The 21,596-nt window shown below is 43.8% G+C and overlaps 1 protein-coding gene across 2 annotated transcripts in view; it reads right to left on the bottom strand.

The window, feature by feature from the left end:
• The window catches only part of RFX4 (regulatory factor X4), a 150,867-nt gene that overhangs the window by 18,996 nt on the left and 110,275 nt on the right, over nucleotides 1-21,596 (bottom strand). Inside the window, exons 15-16 of one of the 2 annotated variants that reach the window (XM_006137987.3) lie at nucleotides 20,770-20,928; nucleotides 11,433-11,595 (exon numbers count right to left, since the gene is read on the bottom strand). In XM_006137987.3, coding sequence (XP_006138049.1) covers nucleotides 11,433-11,595; nucleotides 20,770-20,928 — 322 coding nt within the window. Of the gene's footprint in view, nucleotides 1-11,432; nucleotides 11,596-20,769; nucleotides 20,932-21,596 lie in introns of both variants that reach the window. The other variant, XM_006137986.3, reaches the window with a different exon arrangement.

The following is a 21,596-nucleotide window of genomic DNA, read 5'->3' on the forward strand; positions in this document are numbered from 1 at the left end:
TGCCAACTCAGCACTTTGTCAGCAAAAAGCAGCAGTCTAGAGGGGGATCTGTCGAGAAAGAAAGCCTTTTTCGACAGATCCTGTAAACCTTCTTGCAGGAGGCATAAGGGATCTGTTGAAAAAGGCTTTCTTTCTCAACAGATCCCCCTCTAGATTGCTGCTTTTTGCCATCAACGTGCTGAATCGGCAAAACGCGGCGGCCATTTTTATGCAAATTAGGCTCAGGATATCAACCTGCCTAATCTGCATCTCTCTGCCGACAGAGGGATGCAGTCTAGACATACACTATCATTTCAGGCCCTGAGTGGAGGTATGTCCAGGGAGGAGGTACTCACATGGTTCCAGCATCTCTGGCACAGTGGTGGGCAACCTGCAGCCCAAGAACCACTCTGAGGTTCTCTGTGGGTATGTCTACACTACCCTGCTAGTTCGAACTAGTGGGGGTAATGTAGTCATCCGCAGTTGCAAATGAAGCCCGGGATTTGAATTTCCCAGGCTTCGTTTGCATGAAGCTGGCCGGCGCCATTTTTAAATGCCGGCTAGTTCGGACCCCGTGCCACATGGCTACACGTGGCACGGACTAGCTAGTTCGGATTAGGCTTCGTGTAGCCGCGCGGCACGGGGTCCGAACTAGCCGGCATTTAAAAATGGCGCCGGCCGGCTTCATGCAAATGAAGCCCGGGAAATTCAAATCCCGGGCTTCATTTGCAACTGCGGATGACTACATTACTCCCGCTAGTTTGAACTAACGGGGTAGTGTAGACATACCCTGTGTGGCCAATGAAACATTTTGTTTACCATTGTCCACTCACAGGATTGCCAGAATTGGCTTGTTTATCTGCATAGTTTTTTTCTACCAGTATTACAAAAGTGACATGCACTTAAATCAAGGGTATGTGAAGTGAGGTGCATGCTAATTACACACAACACTGACTGTGAGAGCCAGCTGCTCCCTCTGCAACCAATCAAAGTGCTGCTACGGTTCAATCAGCACACTCCACAAATTCTAGATATGCAAGGACAGTTAGCAAAACTACCAGGGAGACCATCTTGGTTACAACAATCTTGCGGCCTGGATTCACTAGCCTAGATTGCCCCTCACTGGTATGACAAATGTTGACTGACAGACACTCAATAGGTGTTGAATCTGAAGACAGTGAGTTCTTACAACATGTCATTAAAGAACTTGATGATGCTGTAACCAGGGCCAGCCCACAATATTTTGGCACTTGAGGCAGGGAGCTCAAATGACTGCCTGCTACCTCCTCGCTTGGGCCAAAACTTTGAAAGGTCTCAATTCTGCCTTCTTCCTGTTCTACTCCTCTCATGGTACTGCTCTGCTACCTACCCCAATAAGGGAGAACTAACAACTTAAAATGCCTTGTTCAAAAAGTGTGAACTAGTGGCGCCTCCCGCCCACAGTCTGGTACCTGCGGTGGCTGCCTCAGTTTGCCTCATAGTAAGGCCAACCCTGGCTGTAACTCAGCATCTGCTACCACTACTGGAGGAATTTCAGACATGGGGATGTGCCCCATCTCTTACGTTCAAGTTCTGGGAACCTTTTCTCCAAGTTACAGAGATACTACTTCTAAATATCCATGCAGACTGAGAGAAGGATTGAGTTTCACTTACACACACAGCATGCTAATGTTCCATAGTCCTTTACCATAAACTGGCCCAACTATGCCAGATAAATACGAGTCTATAATCTTGTTAAGCTAATTCTCCCTGGAGTAGTACACAGTGCTTCTGAATCTGGGGAATCTGCTGTGTGTCAGAGTCCTGGGTCTTTCAGTGGAATTTGCAGTGACATAGGAACAGAGAAAAATGTCATCAGAGACTCTAAAGGTGGTAGTGGGATGATAAGACTTAGAAGAAAGAAACCAGCTCTGGTCAGATGAACCCTCACCAGACATGTCCTGAGTGAATAAACAAAAGGTACAAGAGAAGTAAGTGAAAACAAAGTACACAAAATAAGTCCTTACTTGTAAACTGAAGAGAGATGAAGTTTATGTTACAGTTCTTACCAACCATGTCATCAATAATGTGACAAAACCATTTGACCCTGATTCACATCCAGAGGGGCTTATCAACATACCTATTAGATTGCATGTACCATTAGATCTGTGGTTCTCAACTGTGGTCCATGGACCACTGATAGTTCATGGTGACTTTTTCAGTGGTTCACAGGAACATTGTCCAAAGTCACATGGTGTGAGCAGGCGCCACCGTTAGGCTGTTTTACGTTGTGTTCACAAGCACGTGGTGCATTATCCATAGTGTCACCTAGGACACAACCGTGCTGTGTTGCCAGTAACTTCCGTCTGAGGCTCTGGGCATTAGTGTAGCTGCCGCCGTCATGCTGAGAGGTTGCTGTGTCATTCGTCCTGTGCTACATGTGCTGTTTTACAGGTGTTGTGTAGTTTGTTTATAATGGCAACGACAGGAAGAAATGTCAAGTGCAAGTATTTGGAGGACTACATCAAATTCGGCTTCACTTGTCAAGAAAAAGAAGGTGTGGATTTGCCACAATATGTTATTTGTTTCAAAGTCTTGGGGAGTGACCCAATGAAGCTGGCTAAGCTGAAACTCCATCTCAAAAAGCGTCACCCCTACTTGTTGCAAAAGGATGAAGATTATTTTGAGTGGCGGTTATCAGGTCTGAAACGGCAGCGCCTTGACTTAACAAGTGCATTCTACAATAAGACAAGCAATGCAGTGCGCGATTCCTACATTGTTGCATACAAAGTTGCACAGGCCAAGAAGCCTCATACCATTGTAGAGCAACTTGTGCTCCCCTGTGCAAAAGAGATGGTTCGGCTTGTTCTTGGCAAGGAAGCAGCAAGGAAGCTGAATGATATATCTGTCTCTAATGGCACAGTATCGAGACAGATAAACGAAATATCACAGAACATCAGTTGTGGATGAAATAAAGAAGTCTCCATTGTTTGCCATACAATTGGATGACTTGACTGACGTCGCATTGTGCCTTCAGCTATTGGTGTTCACATGATACATAGTTGAGGGAGACTTCAAAGACGAGTTTCTTTTTTGTAAGACTCTTGATACCACCACAAAGGCTCAGGATGTGATGGAAATTGTTAACAATTTCTTTGAAGTACATGGTCTGGATTGGGTAAATCTTGTGGGTGTCACTACTGATGGTGCACCTGCCATGCTGGGCTCAAGATCGGGCTTCCAGAGGCTGGTGAAACAGCATGATCTAGTGGTAACCAGAGTTTATTGCTTCATTCATAGGGACACTTTGGCATCAAAAACATTGCCTGATCAACTGAACGCCGTTTTCACAGGGTTGGTGAAAGCTGTGAATCACATCAAATCATCGGCTCTGAACACCAGGCTGTTCAAAAGATTTTGCCTGGACATGGGTTTCGACTTTGATGTGTTGCTGTTCTACTCTTCTGTACGGTGGTTGTCAGAAGGGAACGTACTCTTCAATTGAGAGAAGAGTTGGATTTATTTCTGCAAGCTCAAGGGAAAGAGGAATTCCGAAATGTGCTGACGCAGTCAAATGTAGAACTTGCATATCTTGTCGATATTTCTGGAATCTTGAACAAACTGAATCTTCCGCTGCAAGGGAAAGGTGCAAATCTGTTCTCTCACCAAAGCATCATCAAGGCTTTTCTTGACAAATTGGAACTCTGAATTGTAAGAGTTGAAGGCAATAATTTGGTTCAATTTCCATATGTAGATGCCATGCTCGGGGAAAAGTAAGCCATTTGGACGCAAATTCTCGATCATTTACGGAAGCTACAAGACAAATTTCAATGATACTTTCCAGAGGTGGCCACAACAAGGGATTGATTATCTTTCATCAGGAATCCATTTACAACAGATGTTAATAGTGTTCCCGAGGATCTGCAGGAGGAATTTTTGGATCTGAAAAATGATTTTACGGCTCAAGACATGTACCAGCAGTCTACCATAGAGAAATTTTGGGCCAGTGTGACTGGGTGTTACCCAAATCGGGCAGCACATGCAGTCAGATTTCTTTTGCCATTTGCATCAACTTATATGTGTGAAACTGGATTTTCGTGTTTGTTGCACGTTAAGTCTAAACAGAGGAATCGGCTTGTAGTGGAAAGCAATATTCATTGTGCATTATCAAGTACCACTCCAAACTTTGAAAAACTTGTCAGTGAGAAGAGAATCCAAAAATCTGTTAGTAAGAAATAAATTTCAAACCAAAATGTTCGTTGTCTGCTCTTTTTTATCATGTCTCAAAAAGGAGGTGGTCCACGAATATTTTTTGATTGGCCTGGAGGTCCGTGGACTGAAACGAGTTGAGAACCACTGCATTAGATGTACAAGAGTCTCTACTGACAACAGTAGATGTTGATGAAGAACAAATGGAGAAAGTTATAAGAGGTGGATTTGATTCTGCTGGGACATGTAGCATCCTCAGCCTAGACTGAAAACTGACTCCAAAACATTTATTGGAATAACCAAAAAGACTAAATTTAAGTCTGCCAAGGGAAGAACATCACAGAAGCTTTTAGGCCATAAATTGTTTTCCACAGAGTCCAATCGTTAGCAAAAGGCAGAAATGGTGTTATGATGGCAACAGTTTTGAGTCATCCAATAGGACCTGTATCTGTGTCCCATTCTCATGCTGATGAAACAATGAGAAAAAAGAAAGTTGAATTAGGGCATAAGCTAGAAGCTTACATGAAAAGAATCCATGAGCTAAGATAGCTAACAAAGAAACCACAGTGTACATTAGAGATGTCATGGCTACCAAACAATGATGGCTGGATACAGATTCTACACATTCAATGAACTGGCTGCTGAGAACTTGAGGCAAGTCCTAGGATTTCTCAAAGCTAATTCTGCAAAGTGTTTGACAGATATGACAATAATAACATTGTGAAAACTGCAAAAACCCAGCACCGGACAGGATCTAAGGTTGTATGCAAGGAATTCCAGATGGTTGGTGGGCAGCCTATTCTGGTTTCTAAATGCCTAAATATGGCACCCAACAAGTCGCTTGTAAAATTCCTCTCTGACTACACGGTTCAAAATGCACCTGAAAGTGTAGGAGTGCACGCAACACAAAAACTCCTTGCTGGAGGCTTCTCCAGTAGTGAGGTAGTGAAGTCCATCACCAATAGAAATGCTAAAGAAGCCCAAGTCTTGAACACTACTTAAGAGAAAGTGGACACAAGGATGCTATGTGTGCCAATATAGCTTTTGAGACTCATAGGCTACGTCTAGACTGGCATGATTTTCCGCAAATGCTTTTAACGGAAAAGTTTTCCGTTAAAAGCATTTGCAGAAAAGAGCGTCTAGATTGGCACGGACGCTTTTCTGCAAAAGCACTTTTTGCGGAAAAACGTCCGTGCCAATCTAGATGCGGTTTTGTGCAAGAAAGCCCCTATCGCCATTTTCGCCATCAGGGCTTTTTTGTGCAAAACAATACCGCGTTGTCTACACTGGCCCTCTTGTACAAAAGCATTTGCGCAACAGGGCTTTGGCCCAACGGGAGCAGCATAGTATTTCTGCAAGAAGCACTGATTTCAGACAGTAGGAAGTCAGTGTTCTTGCGGAAATTCAAGTGACCAGTGTAGACAGCTGGCAAGTTTTTCCGCAAAAGCACTTGCTTTTGCGGAAAAACTTGCCAATCTAGACGTAGCCATAGGGTGTGTCTAGACTACAGGGTTTTTTCGAAAAAAGTGGACTTTTAAAAAAAAAAAAAAACTTCCCCTGCGTCTAGACTGCTGCCGTGTTCTTTCAAAATTAAATCGAAAGAACACGGTGTTTTTTTCGACCGCAGTAAACCTCATTTTACGAGAAAGTGCTCTTTTGAAAAAAGGCGTTCTTGAATGCAAACAGGGCTTTTTCCAAAGAGAGCGTCCAGACTGCCCGGGTGCTCTCTTTTGAAAAAGCAGCTCGCTTTTTCCAAAGAAGTGGTTGCAGTCTAGATGCTTCTCTTTCGAAAGGGGCTTGTAGTCTAGACGTAGCCATAGTGTCAAAGGAACCATGGCAATTAGGTCACTTGATACGGAGGTTTTGTTCTTGGCTGTTTTCTGCCTTCCATAAATGGAACACATAGACAGCATACAGATTGAAACAGGCACCATTACTAGCACAAAAGATAAGACAGTGCTTCATATCTGTGCATGTAGCTCGTGACACACTCTCTCCTGAATTTTGCAACATACTTCTTTCTGTACATGCATTGATAGGATGAATCTGTGTTACTCCTATTTGGGATGGGGAGCGGGAAATTTGTTTAACTTTGTCAAAACAAAGGGATCTTACCTGATTGGAGATCTTGCCCAATTGGGACAGTGTGATGGAAAAGCTGCAATTGCTGCAGCAAGGAAGTTGGTAACAATGTTGTATGACCAGAGAGAAAGGAGGTCCAGATTACCTGTGCCTCAGTCTAGACATCAAAAAGGACAAGTCATTGGCCAAATTCCTGCCACATGAGGACAGTTTTGAAGAGCATGTCAAAAGAGCTTATTGGCAGAGATAACAATTTGAATGCTTTTGCACACAGGTAAACTAGATACTGGATCATCATTACAACATGGATGGGCAAATGTGGACAATGAACTACTTTTTGTGTTCTTCAAGGGCCAATGGCATCTGAGCTTCTACAAGACAACATCTGTCCCTGTAACAGTAGGAGGCGCTGCACAATCCAGTGTCTGTAGTCAGAACCATTTTCCCTAACAGAACCGTATATATGCAAAAGCAACAAAAACAGAGTAACCCATGTACTCTTGACTGAGATCATAATGAACAAGATGATGATAATGATGTTAACTTAAAAGGTCCCTAGTGCCATTACAGTTCAATGATGCCTGTGCAGATTTATTACTAGATTTTGCTTTACCCTTTAGATTGTTGTTGTGAAGCTTTGATGTCACAAAGCAATCCAATTTCCTGTCTTGAAATAATACGCAGAGTCATTCAACTAACAAACAAATGCAATAGAATACAATACAAAAAAATATTTCAAAGTAGCCATTTTAATGTGGTGATGGCGCCACTGTTTACCCCTACTTCTATGGTAACAGCACCATTTGACAGCTCCACATCACACCTCATCTCAATCTAGACATAATAAGGTTTCCATTTATGTATGGGGTGCTTGTTTGTAGCAAGGGTACATTAGGTTGACCAAATCAGAGGTAACTACTACTCACCCACAGACGGGTATTTTTAAAGTGTTCTAACTTGTGGCACTCTAACTACCCCACGTAGACCTTTTGGTGCCTTCTAACAGGTCCCTAGGTCATGTTAACAGAAAGTAGGAATTTTTTAAATGTGCCAACATGGTCCACACAGCACAGTCAGAACACTTCACAGATAACACCCCTCTCATGCACTTGGCCATGCCATACAGACAAGCCCCCGGGCACCTTGGCTTCCATTCCAGCCTCTGGAGGGAAGTGTGCTCTAGTCAGCACACATTCTTCTGCATCTTCCCCACAAATTTGACCCCATCTGTCCTATCCCCTTCAACCCACCCTATCCCAGTCCTGTGTCTTCCCCTCCCTGACTCCCCATTCCAGTCCCATTCTTCATAAGAACAGCCGTACTGGGACAGGCCAATGGTTCATCTAGCCCAGTATCCTATCTTCTGAAAGTGGCCAATGCCAGGTTCCCCAGAGGGAATGAACAGAACAGGTCATCATCAAGCAATCCATCCTCTGTTGCCCATTCCCAGCTTCTGGCAAACAGAGGCTAGAGACACTTCAGAGCATGTTTTGCATCCTGGCTAATAGCCATTGATAGACCTTTCCCCCTTAAAGTTTTCTAGTTCTTTTTTGAGCTCTGTTATAGTCTTCTCACCTAGCTAGTCCCGGTCACCACTCTTAAGGCATCTCATCCTAGGTCCAATCTTCTTGCCCAGCAAGTCTGCTCTAGAAAGTAGGTCAGCTTAACGATGTCAATCCAGAGTGTGAAAAATCTATTCCCCTGCATGGTGTAGTGAACCTGAACAGAATCTCTGTGTAGACAGCACTAGGTTGACAGAAGAGTTCTTCCATTGACCTATCTACTACCCTCCAGGGAGGTGGATTCCCTATGCTGATGGGAGAATTCTTCCTCTTGGTATAGGCAGTGCCTATACTGAAGCACTGCAGTGTCACAGCTGCAGTGGTGCTGTTTTACATGTAGGTCAGCCCTCACTCTTACCCCTGTTGACTCCCTGACCATTTCAGTCTCCTTGCTGATCCAATCCTGGTCTACCTGCACCTCAATTTCTACCATTTGCTTCCAGGCTCACAGTCTCATCCATTAGATTCCTTGTCCTAATTTATTCCCCTGGCCCCACTTTAGGTCTCCTGTGCATTTGAAACTGATTGGCACTGAGAGTGCAGGAGAGACAGTCTCTGATGTCTGCACTTCTCTGTTACCAGATCACCTGCAGCTATCTGGAATGACTGAGTAATTAGGAGGTTCTGATTCATCACCCATGCAGTGACAGGCTGACAGAGGGCAGTGCAAAGAAGGTTGAAATAGCTCCTGCTCTTTTTTTTCCTGCTCAGAAGGGATTTAGGTCACCAGATGAGGAAGGTTCCAGAGCAGCTGAAGCAATTGGGTCACAGAGGCAATATGTCCCATGGCTCTAGGTGGACCACAGAGATTGGAGGCAGCTAGCTGAGTCTAACTGGAACCTGCCTTTGGGCCTGGTACCTAAGGTGCTTATAGAACTTGTCTGGCTGGTGGCACACAGACCATGTCACTAAGGATGGTTTCAGGACAAAGGTGGGCACTGCAGCGTTGCCAAGACCTGCTGAGAGATGGGCAATTACAAAGTTTTCCATGCTGTTCTAGTGTGACTCTTGCAGCTCACAGAAGAAAGGTAAGCAGTTTCTGTCTTCTGGTTCTCTACTCTCTCTCCTAGAAGGTATCGTAGATATATGCAATATAATTTCTTCATTTGGTACTTTGGAAGAATATTTTCTGATTGTGTTAAAGGATGTTTGCATCCTGGCTCATGTCAGTTGTATGGGCTTGTGGGTTCCAACTTTTCCACATCCTCTCCAGAATAAGTCTCACTAACCTCTTCCCATCTTGGAGGGTTTAACTGGGCTTTAAGAGTAAAATATTTGATGTAGTATCTCTTTGTACGAAAGAACATACACAATACAGGAAGAAATGCCACAAAAAAAGTAATACTTCTTTACTTTCAGTATTTCCACCAATACAATTAGGCTAATTAAGAAATGTCCAATAAATCCCCTCTTTATTTAAAACACAGCTGAATGTCCCTGTCTCAACATCTTCCCAAGAAGGTTTGGAGACTTACATTACCAATTATTGTCACCACTGCACATTCAGAGGGAAGTAGTAATGACCCCTCAATATTCATGTAATGAAATCTGCTTTTCTCACAAAGATTTTGCCTGACTGGCCCCAAGTAGAAAAAGATACATTTAGTTTTTCTGAGCATGACTCAAAATGTCCCTTTGAACTTGACTCTTTGTCACAAGCCCTGTTACAGAGTAAAATAAAAATCCGTGTAAAACTCTTCAGCCCTTTAAAGTGTGTTCCTCATCAGTACTCTGTAAAGCTTTCACATTCCAGAGGCCGTCCATCTTCCGTGATGACTGGTAGTAGCTCCAGCAGAAATTGTTCTAGAGGGTCTCGCCATTCAGATATCTTGGCAGGTGGAGGATCTGCTTGTGTGAAATTCATCCCAAAGCCATATGCAGCACTTGAGCCCTCAACGGTGCACAGACCTTGTGCTGGCTCTTCACACACCAATGACTCTCTAACCTTCCACCATACAGATGGCAATTGTGGACAGAACTTGAGGAATTCAGTAAGAAGACTCCACCTTTTGTGGGGTGCAGGTTATCAATGACATCTCCCATGCCTGGGCTTGCTCCCTGGGTGATTTTGTGATGGTGTTTGGCTAGTTGTGGAATGGACAGAGGAGCATTCTGAGCCTGAAACAGAGCCCTAGAGGTTGGGCATATACCGCATAGCCATTGCTTTGGATCAGAAGTGTTGTGAGCCTCAGCTAAGGTCTGTAAAGTGCTCTGAGATTTTTAATACATGTCAATGTGTCAATGGTTATTATTTTTATTGGTCAGCATTACTTAAAGGCATTGACACTTTTTTTTGTTGGATCCTCCTCCTAGTTCAAAAATTCTCTCTTTCCAAATCCTGGAAATTGTTACTTCATGAGACTAGCGATTAGCTTGGTAAAGGGAGGTTAGCTTTTCTCGACATATCTAGGCCATTGGCATAGCATAATAGGAATCAGAAACAGAAAGAAATTTAATTAGATCATCACTCTAGTTCTTCTCTCTTGAGAACCGATTTTCCAGGTCTCCTTGTGTTTGTGATTAGCATTAGGTTTAAAAAAAAAATAGAAATAGGTGAGAGACCGTATAGCAGTGATTCTCAAACTTTTTGGCCTAGGTACCACCTGGCTAAATGCAAATCTTTCTGTGGATCACAAGTTACTAATGGAAACTCACTATTAATTACATAATTATGCCTGAGCCATTTTGCTAGTGTTGCAGCTGAGGAGAATGGTTTAATTTAAATTATTAAACAGATTAAGCATTTTAACTTTCTCATGTTAGTTTATCAAACTGCATTTTAAATAAAATAAAATATTAATTTATGTTCAACAAAAAGGTTTCAATGTTTTCTTTTGTTTATGGCAGGGATGGGGAACCTTTTTTGGGTTGGGGGCCACTGATCTACAGAAAAATCAGTCGGGGACCACACAAGTGAGAAGCAAAAATCTCCAAAACCCCCCAACCCTCACTGATGTGGTCCCTAACTGAGACACCTTACTCCTCTGACACTCCAGCCTGCACGGGGTAAGGGAAAGGGACAGGGAGGACTAAGGTTCAGGGCTTCCTATAGGCCAGATTTACTTTTCTGGGGTTCCGGAGTTAATGGATTTTGTGGACCCCTTAGGCTCTGGGGTCAGGACCAAAATGAGGAGTTCAGTGTGCCAGACAGGACTGCCAGTGAGTGTGCTAGGGATGGGGTGCAGGATCAGGACGGGAGGTGGTGAGGCTGTGAGGTCTGGGTGACAGGTAGGGTGCAGAAGCAGGCTAGGAGTAGGGTTTCTGGCTAGAGGGAGGGAGCAAGAGCAAGGGTGGGTGTAGTGTGTGGCCAGGCAGGAGGGTGCAGGAGCAACTGTGGATGGAGGAGCAGTGTGGGGGCAGGTGTCTGGCCAAGGGGGAGATTTAGGAGCAGACTCTGGGGTTCAGGAGCCGTGGACCGCCTGGGAGGTGGCTGCAGACCACTAGTGGTCCATGGATCACACTTTGAGAACCACTGCCATATAGCCATATAAATTATCACATTTTCAGTGACGATCTATTCCATCAGGAAACAGACCTTGGATTTCAACTGCTTTTGAAAATACTATTGCACATTCAGAACAGTTTTTAAAATGGAAATAAATAAACTGGAAAGTGACCTACCCATGTTCCTCTCTGTGGGGGTAAACAGGTATCCTGTGTGTGACAGAGGAAGAAGGTACATGAGGACTTCTCATGCAGGCCAGCTGTTGCGGGTTTTCAGCAGGTGATCCAGCAGCTGTTGTCACAGTGTATGTGAGCGACCATGTATAGGACTGCATAGCCCCTGCAGAACAAAGTGGACATAATGTAAGCTGTAGTCCTTTGAAAGTATCCATTTTGAAACAGCCAGTGGAGAGCAATCTAATAAGGTGATGCCAGTGAAAAATATCAAACAAAGGAGGTGAATAAAAATGGGTTGAGTGGTAGCAGTAAAACCCTCATTTTTGAGGAACACTTCAAAAGTACAAATAGATGAGCTGGAATATCAGATACTGGGAGACAACCCAGACACACATGCATTTTTTAATCATAGCAAGATGTGAAAAATCAATGCAATGCTGCAATTTGTGCCTATAAACTTCTGAGAGCAGGAGCTGTCTTTTTGTTTGGTTTGTAGAAGCATCTAGCATAGTAAAGTCCCGGTCCATGACTAGGGAACTTAGGGCATGTCTAGGCTACATGGCTCCGTCGACAGAGCCATGTAGATGAGTTTACTAGACATAGGAAAATGAAGCGGCGATTTAAATAATCGCTGCTTAATTTACATCAAAATGGCCGCTGCACTGTGCTGATCAGCTCTTTGGCGACACAGCGGGGTAGTCTGGAGGTGCTGCGGTCAACAACGGAAGCCTTTGTTGACCACTCCATTGTGGCTTGTGAAATGAGGTTTACAGGAGTGATCGACAAAGGGTTCCCTTGTCGACCGCGACGCGTCCAGACTGCCCTGCTGTGCCACCAAACAGCTGATCGGCACAGCATGGTGGCCATTTTGATGTAAATGAAGCGGCAATTATTTAAATCACTGCTTCATTTTCCTATGTCTAGTAGATGGAGCCACGTAGTCTAGACATACCCTTAGATACTACAGTAACAAAAATTACAGATAAATAAATATACTATATGTTTGAGTTTGTCTGTTTGTGTGGTCATTTCCAGGGGTAAGTGCGTAGTTTGCTGCATTCCTCATTCTGCTTGGGGAGCACAGGGGTCAGACAAACCTGACCTGCCCCAGCCGGGGGACATGTGCCCTCCTCTGGCTGTGCCCACTGGAGCTGCAGTGGCCTTGGACAGGCACTTCACACTTGGCCCCAAGTTGCTGCAGTGAGAGAGGACTGTGGCTGTCCTCTCCCCTGGGCCACCTGTATGCTGAGCCCCTCATTCCCAGCCCCACACCGAGCAATGATATACATGAAGAAAAACAAAAAATGAATTGAGTTAAGGACCTGAGCAATGCCGGGTAAATCTTCTAGTAAACAACTATATGAAAGACAGAAAAGGGCTTAGCACTGGGAAAATAGCACTAGAATAAAACATGTAATAGACATCATGGACCAAATCCTGAACTTCTTTCTTCAACAGAGGGGAGTATTGTGCTGGCCTGCCTAATCCTCAGGATGATCAGGGCTGGTATGGGAGGAAGAATGGGGGCGTAGAAGTTATTAGAAATAATAACAAGTGCACACATGAAGATGTTCCTCTCTCTCTCTTCCTGCTAGTCAGCAGAGGCCAGACTTTGTTTACTTTTAATATGATTCTATTCTGGGAAGTTTAAAGCAAAACAGTGGGGTTTACGTTTTGCTCGCCAGGGACTGATGTTTTTAGTCAGTGTGGCTTCTTCCAGGTGGGAGTTCTAGAAGCATGTCTCAGCTCTTGAGAAACATTGTCCTCTTCACATGGACTTCCACCCTTGTGGCTGGCGGTTCCATAATTCTAGGGTAACATAGCTGTTGTGGATGTAGTCATCATACAGGGTGAGGGCACCGCCACAAAAAGGGACCAAATCCCATGAAAATGAAGACCAACATCCTGACTCTGACCTAGTATGGAACAGGGAACCAATGCAGATAGCAAAACAGAGGTCACCAGGAGCTCCCAGCTCTCTTTCTTCAGCTAACAAGGGATTGGATCAGAGTTTCAGGAGCTGACTTGGTTTTTCCTTTAGCCCCTCTAGAATGCTCTAGTGTGAAATGACCTAATTCAGGGAGGCAAGTTATTGTGTTGTCAGCCACTGTGTGGCTCTTGGTGAATGGAGAAGCAGTTCCAAAAAGTCATTTTCTTCAGATAGTTCTTTGTCGTGGGAAGTGCTCAGTTCTGGGACTGAAACGGGACACCCTGCACTAAACAAGGTAATTCGTAGTCTGAAACATTCCAGCCGGTGTGACATCGTGGCTGCCGAGCTGGAGAAGAGGTGGGAGTTCTTTGCATTTTTCATGCGTGAGGGCAGTTCACAAGAATTGCTTGCACTGCAGCCTGTCTGTATTTGCTTCTCATCTCCACCACTGACGCTTGAATCGTCTTCCTTTCTGAGAACCACTGAGATCTCTGGGAGTAATGAAGAGAGTGCAAACATTCTAGTGCTGGATCATCAATGGCTGAGTTTAATGAGTGATCAGAGTGACTCCACAGAGTCTCTATTTTATGGGATTTTGGTGGGGTTCTGGACTTGACCGCATCCATTCTAGTGCCTTCATTTTTATCTGGAGACCAACCTGAAGGAGGTTGTGGTCAGTCCAGCATAGGGAACAGTTTTTTGTGTCCCCTGTCAGGTTCCCCTTTTCAAGTGAGAACAAATGATCAAGTAGTCACTGCTACCTTCAAAATCAATGAATCTATACCCAAGACCCATTCAAAATTCATGTCCAAAAAATGAAAAATATAGCAAAGAGGGTTTAAGCCATTGGATTGGTAGGGTTGTTAATATGGTGCTGCAATCTCCCAGGACTATCCTCAACATTTCTTCACCATGCTAGACCACAGCACCTCGGGTTGCTGTTCTAGGAAAGATTCTCTCTCTGGGAGGTCTGTAGACTAGCAGCTTGCATATGTTGGGCTTGTTTCTGGATTTGCAGAGCAACTGACTATTGAAAGATTTTCTGCCAAGGAAGCCTCTCTGACATTTGAGGCTGGAATGGGAAATGATGACTATTCACCGCTTCTCTCCCTTGTGGAGGGAACACTGAGGTTTTCATAGGATGACCTGAACATGAAGAGAGAGAGAGAGAGAGAGAGAGAGAGAGAGGAGTGGCTCAGATTAGGGAGGTCTCCATTTCCTGTGAGAGGAAGGAGAGTGCTCCAAGGTACGTGTGCAGATGCGTTAGGGGAAGGCATCAGTCTGAGAGCCTTTCCATACTTTATGGTAGGTCAAAAGATAGGAAGAGAGGAGTTTTGAAGAGACTGTTATTGTTTCATTTTTTAAAACACCAGTCACCAGAGTCCCAGTTCCACCACTTTTATACAATCAATGTCAGAGACTTCAATGGGCTGCAAGACTGGAATCATGAAGATGAGCCTTTGTAAGCTGATTAACAGACTTGAACTGAACTGAATGTAAAACAGAAGTGGTTCACTGATTTGACACCACTTTGTTCTTTGTGTTTTCAGCATTTGGGGTTTGAATCAACTTAGAAAATTCTTTTACTTCATTCCAATTTATTTTTTACGTATTTACTTTTTAAGACGGACTACACTTTGGAGAAAATGACAGCAAGAGGCCCTCTGTAGGAAGCACAATGTATAAATAGCTCTGCTAAAAGCCTAACAACAGCCTTGTTGTGCTATCACATAAAGCAAAGCCAAAAATGCAAAGGAATTTCACTCACGGAAGTGTGATTTGTAGCACTGTACTCGTTTGTGTGCATGTGTGAATATTCCTATATAGCCAGGCCAATTAACTATGGCCCTGTCTGTTGTGCAGTCATTTATACCAGTGCAAAGTGAATGCAAAACGGCTGTAAAATGCAACCGTATCACAATGGGAGAATTTTACAGCCACTTTGCACTGGATTATAATGGTGTATGGCAACACAGGCCTGGGCTACACTACGCTCCCCCATTGATTTAAGATCTGCAATTTCTTCAGCTACGCTATTCACATAGCTAAAGTCATGGTACTTAGATCTATTTACTGCACTGTCTTCCATGCAGTAAGGTTGGTGGCTGAGGCTCTCCCATTGACTCTGCCCACTATTCTCACCCTGGTGGACTTCTGGGGTAGAGAGGAGAACATTCAGAGGTTGATTTATCACGTCTGAGCAGATGCAATAAATCAACTGCCAATGGATTGATTTCTGCAATGTCGGTCTACCGTATAGTGGAGACAAGCCCTCCGTAGCAAGCCCACAGATGTCAGTAAGTCTCGCAGGAGTAAATATTATACCTGATAGTAAATAATACTGTTGAGCCCAACTGTTTAAATTTCAGGAGTTAAGCTTGGTCTACGCTACCGACTTATAACAGTATAACTACATCGTTCAGGAGACTGGAAAATCCATACCCCTGAGCAATGCAATTATACCGTTCTAACCCACATTGTAAACAGTGCTTTGCTGCTGAGAGGGCTTCTCCTGTCAACGTAGTTACTGCTTCTCGGGAGGTAGATCAACTACCCCAAGGGGAGAAGCTCTCCCGTCAGAATAGGTGGTGTCTTCTCTAAGGGCTAACTCACTGCAAAAGAACTGGCACCATTGCAGCAGAGTGTCTGTAGATCCAGCACCAGAAGGAAATGTAGAGACCCCCCCCCAAGCTTCCATGGGACCTCTGGCAAGGTGTGTGTGGGGGGGAGGGGGGAGGCTGGCTCTATGCCCTAAGAAGGGGTGGCGCTTTGGGCCAAAGGGGCAGCGCTGGGGCAGCCAGCCCTCAGCGCTACCCAGATTGCAGCCTGGGGGCCCGCCCCGCCATCAGAGCCATGCAGTGTGCACAGTGCAGCACTCCAGCAGCAATGTAAAGGGGCCTAAGGCTTTGGCAGCTACTGCTGCTGCAGTACCAGCAGTGGCGTCCAGGAGCCCTGGGTTCCCTTTGAATCGCTGGGGCCTGGGGCAATTGCCCCCTTTGCCCTCCCACCCTCTCCCCTGTCCCTCGTCAGCAGGCCTGGGCAAGCCCTCAGTCTGTCCAAAACCAGGAGATTGGCTTAAAAATGTTTTTTTTTTTTAAATAAATGTGGGGGAAGGGTCTTTACATTTCCTTCTGGTGCTGTATCCTTACTATTTGCATCATCAAGCTTTTCTCTGCAACCATGAGAGATAGAAACTGACTTTAATTTTTAAACAAAAATAACATTTTTGTACATTCTCATGAATCCAGGAATGGGAGCTTTAAGTAAAAATACCAAATCCCATGAGACTCATGATAAAATCATAAGAGCTGGCGACACTGTGACCTAGTCTACACTACAGCAGAAGGTCGCATTAAGATACACAAGTCCAGCTATGTTAATTAGGTAGCTGGAGTCGACGTATCTTACATCACGTTTCTGCGCTATCCATACAATGGGAGGCTGATGGGAACAAATGCCCCATCAGCTTCCCTTACTCCTCGTGATAAGCAGAAGTATTGGTGCCAATGGGGGTGCCCTCTGAGTTCAATTTAGCAGGTCTTCACTTGACTCACTAAATTGAACCATGGAATATTGAGCACGGCAGCATCAATCTTCCGCATAGTGTAGACATGGCCTAAGAGTTTGTAAGATCTCCTCCATTAAGCAGTAATACCAAGTCAGCACCTATGGACTAATTGTACATTCACTTGTAATTGAGAGGAAGGCAGTGAAGGTGGTGATGATCAGGAGATGGAGAAATGATTAGTTATCTATTAGCAGACATTTACAATGCAGAATTTCTGTAAGCCAGTTCAGGTTCTTGTAACACCAATTGCATTAGCAAATGAGTAATCACAGGCTTTAAGAGAGGACTACAGAGTCAACCATATAACAATCTCTATTGTCATAATATTGTTGTAGTTTGAGCAATCATTAATCTGGTCTTTGTAATTTAGAAAGAATTAGAGCTAATTATCCTTTTACACTTTCAGTAATTTAACAGAAAAATTTAAATAAAATGTTAACTGGGCATGCCAGATGTTTGGCACCAGAGCAATCTATCCATGATTTACCTTACTTTAATTATGGTGTCATCTAATTTCAGTGGTTTAATTTGCTGCTTCTGTGTTTGAACAGTGAGTGCTTGCAGAAAGTTTAAAAAGCAAGTTTAATAGTTAACTTTTATTGCTGATGCCACAAGCAGCAAAATATAATGACACCTTAAATTGGGGAACTGCAAGCTACTGGCAACCAACCAGAGTAGTTTTCTAGTTATACAATGCACCACTCTGCTGCATTTACCTAAATTAAGGGGAAACATTACAGAAAGGCAACACAGTAACTTTTAGATATATCTCAAGAGAATTGTTGGTTTGAGCCACATATCTGGAGCAAATACACAGAATTAAAACACAAGCAAACAAAGGAAATACATCAAGAATTGTACACTTCATTCCTCAGATCCTCCTCTGGTATAAATATGCATAATCCACTGAGCCAGAGTACTTACATTTTCCAATACTTTGATTTTTTTTTTTACCTTCCATGCTGTGTAAGCACTTAGGTATCATCTAAACTAAGGCCATGTCTTCACTCGATGAAGATGGAGGCTGCTGCGATAAATATTCTGGAGTTTGATTTAGTGAGTCTAACTAAGACTCACTAAATTGAACTCAGAGGGCACCCCCCCCCCGGCTGCCAGTACTCCTGCATCTATGAGGATAAAATAAATAAATTAATGGAGATTACCTATCTCCTAGAACTAGAAGGGACCTTGAAAGGTCATTGAGTCCAGTCCCCTGCCTTCACAGCAGGACCAAGTATCATCCCTGATGAATTTTTGCCCCAAATGGCCACTGCAAGGATTGAACTCACAACCCTGGGTTTAGCAGGCCAATGCTCAAACCACTGAGCTATCCCTCCCCCCAGTAAGGGCAACCCCTCCCATGTGGGCACAGTGGGGAAATGTGGAACACGCTACATCAATTCCAGCTATATAATAGATTTAGCTGGAGTTGCATATCTTGATTCATTGTTCCCTATGAGTGTAAACCTGGCCTAAGAGGTTTTATTATTATGACTATTTTGGGCAGGGATGTGATTTTTTTTAACTAACATAACTGTTCTAGTACAAACCCTATTATGAATTCGATTAGATGGGTATAAAGGTGAGACAGCACCTAAAGCTTAGATCAACCTAGCAACGTTGCTGTGAAAAATGTGTAGATGCAGCCTCTTGAGAAGGTGGATTTACTATAGCAGTGGAAAAATTCCTTGTGTTGCTATAGCAAGTGTCTACACCAGGGGTCTGAAACTCCCATGGGCCAATGATCCAGCTGGGGATGGCATCTGAGACTCCTGCTTTAGATTATGACTCTCAAGTCTCAAACAATTAAAAAACCTGAAGTTTACACAACATTATGTAGGTTTAAAATGCTTTAAAATCTTTTTCAGACACAAATACAATTCTGGTTTCCTGGGATGTCTTCAAAGCCATGAAAACCATTTGGCAGAAATCTTTATTAGTCCTTTAACTACTGTCTGATTCTCCAGTATAGTGGATTGTCATTTTCTGGCATTTTTCTAGAAGCTTTTGTTGCTACATGAGAGAGTGCTGCAAAAGTGAAAGTTTTATTATCCTTAATTGACATTCATTTCACCACTGAGTAACCAGGGCAGCACCTGTACTTGGAATGTCTTTTGACAGTCATTCAAGTTCCTGACTCCTTTCCTGTATCTCTGTAGACTCAAATGAGGAAAAACAAAATATTTTTCTGGCTTTGGACACCACCTCCAGAATGTGTTATCTGTCTTTCATATCAAAGAGCCTCTGGGAGGAATTTAACACGCACCATGTAAAGGCCCAGTTGTGTGTGCCAAATTACAAGGCAATCATGTGCCTACTCAGCCCTACTGAATCATTTGCAGTTATTGCAATCTCCAGCCACAAACTGAGTATCTTCATGCACAAATTACTAATTAGGACTTCTGCATGCCCATTTGATAGACAATGTGTTCCTGGGCTTAGGCAAAAGTAAGCGGGAGCGCCCTGGTCTGGTAAGAGCTGGCTGAGCTGCAGCAAAAGCCAGCAGGGAGCTATATAAAGAGCTGGCAGGTTGCAATAGCACAGCACCTGTAAGAGATTTTAAGTTACTTTCACCGTCCATTACAAGCATGGACTTGCATACAAGCTGTAGACCTCCATTTCCTAAACCTGGCCTTGTAAGGTGTTGAAAGGTCTGAACAAAACATTACAACAAAAAAACGAAACAAACCTCAGAGCAGTAGGCTCCATTAAAATCAGTAGGAATTGTGGGTTGTGGTATTTTTGAAAAGCCTAATGCCTATATAACCGTATAAATCAGGCCCATTTGAACTACAGTATGTCCAGTTTTTTTCTGATAAAGCTTGTGTTAAATCATTCATTAGTGCTGTATTTAGAAAAGACTCTTTAAACCTATTACTAGAAATATTCAATTTTAGACAGCTTTGAAAACACCATGGAACAAAATAGTGGACCTTTTCTTCTCCAGACATCTGCATAGAGTTATACTGATATTTCCATCCGATTTTACAAATGTATATATTGAGGCACAGAAATCTATATACTCACTGGTTCCTTTTTCAATTGCAGTGCATGCTATGTTTGGCAAGATATAAAGAAAATACGGATTTAGAATGATTAATACTGAATATACGCTGAGTCCTTTTTGAGAGGAATTCTTCAGAGATTGGGTCCAAACTAGGGATGTAAAAGTGTAGTCGATTAACCAATAAGCAAAAGCTTATAGGTTAATGCTATAGACTACATGCATTCTCTCTCCCCCCCCCCCCCCCACTTGCCAGTACATATTTTAGCAGGCTAGCCAGCAGCCAGCTCAGTCCTGGCTTACAATGGGTCTGGGACCTACCCTTGCTGTGGCTCTGCATTTAAAGCGTATTAGGAGCCAGGCAGGCAGGCAGCCCGGCTCAGTTCCAGCTCGTGCTGTGTCCGGGAGCTTCTGCTGCACCGAGATGCTGCCTCTGTATCACAGGCAGCAGCATGGGGCAACAGACAGCCAGTCCACGAGGGAAGCTGTTTTTTAAACTGGCTCCCCTCATGGACCATCTCCCACCTGGCACCCCACGCTGCTGCCTCTGATACAGTGGAAGCAGTATGGAGTAGCAGGGGGCTTCTCAGGAGTGAGGCTGTAGTGCACTGGCTGCTAGCTCCGTCCCCAAGGGCTATAGAATACTCGACTAACCAATAAGAATTAATGAGGTTACTTGACTATTCAATTAGCCGATATTTAACATCCTTAGTCCAAACTTCAGCGGCTCTTAAGCGACACATTGCTCACATTTTTTATTGCAGGCTTTTGGTTTTTTGACAACAGTTTTTTTGGAAAAAAGAATGCAAGAAGCAGCCATCCTTAGCCTACCTACCTGTTGTAGTTGCTATGCTAGCATACTCTGGGGACTGATTGCTCACAGGGGAGGGTGCAGATGGCATTTCCACTGAGGTGGCAGATTTAGCTGGAGAGAATGGCACTGGGGAGGGTGTTGGAGGAGCAGGTTCTGTCAATATAATTTCTTCTCGTATTTCTGCTGAAGATAAGGAAAAAGGTAATAAAAAATGTGGTTAAATATGGCTTGGGGAACCCTGTGAAATAGATCACTCAGAAAAGTAAATTTTAGATATAACCTCGAGTGTGTGAAGGAATTGCATAAATCTGTCCTGATTTTAGATATTTTCATGGCCTCACTGATGCAGCATCTCTAGCTCATTAATATGTTCATCCTCACAATATCTCTGTGAGGTACTCGGATGCCCCTGTGACAGATGGGGAACTAAGGCACAGGGAGGATAAATGATTTACCCAGAAAGTCTGTGATGGAGCATACATTTAAACCTGGGTCTCCCAGTTACAGGCTAGCACTTTGACCACTGGGCCATCCTTGCTATCCTAAACCTTTGTTGTCAAATTTAGTCAATGCTAAAATGGGGGGGGGGAGGGGAGGGAGGAGAGCGAACTTTTAAAAAACCAGCTAAAATACTTAGCCACACAACTCCCATTTTAATTAACTGGAACTGCCAGGGATGGAACTGGCCCCACTGACTCTATGCCCACTGAAGACTCTGTCTCATCACCTGCAACCTGAACTGGGAGGTTACTGGTGGTCTCCACAGTACTGGGGCAGTACTGAAATACCTGAGCATACAGAACTGAGTGTCTGGCCTCTGTATTTTCCATGGATGATATAGATTTTTT

The sequence above is a fragment of the Pelodiscus sinensis genome, chromosome 1 (genome assembly GCF_049634645.1).
Source record: "Pelodiscus sinensis isolate JC-2024 chromosome 1, ASM4963464v1, whole genome shotgun sequence".
In the NCBI taxonomy this organism is placed as follows: Eukaryota; Metazoa; Chordata; order Testudines; family Trionychidae; genus Pelodiscus; species Pelodiscus sinensis.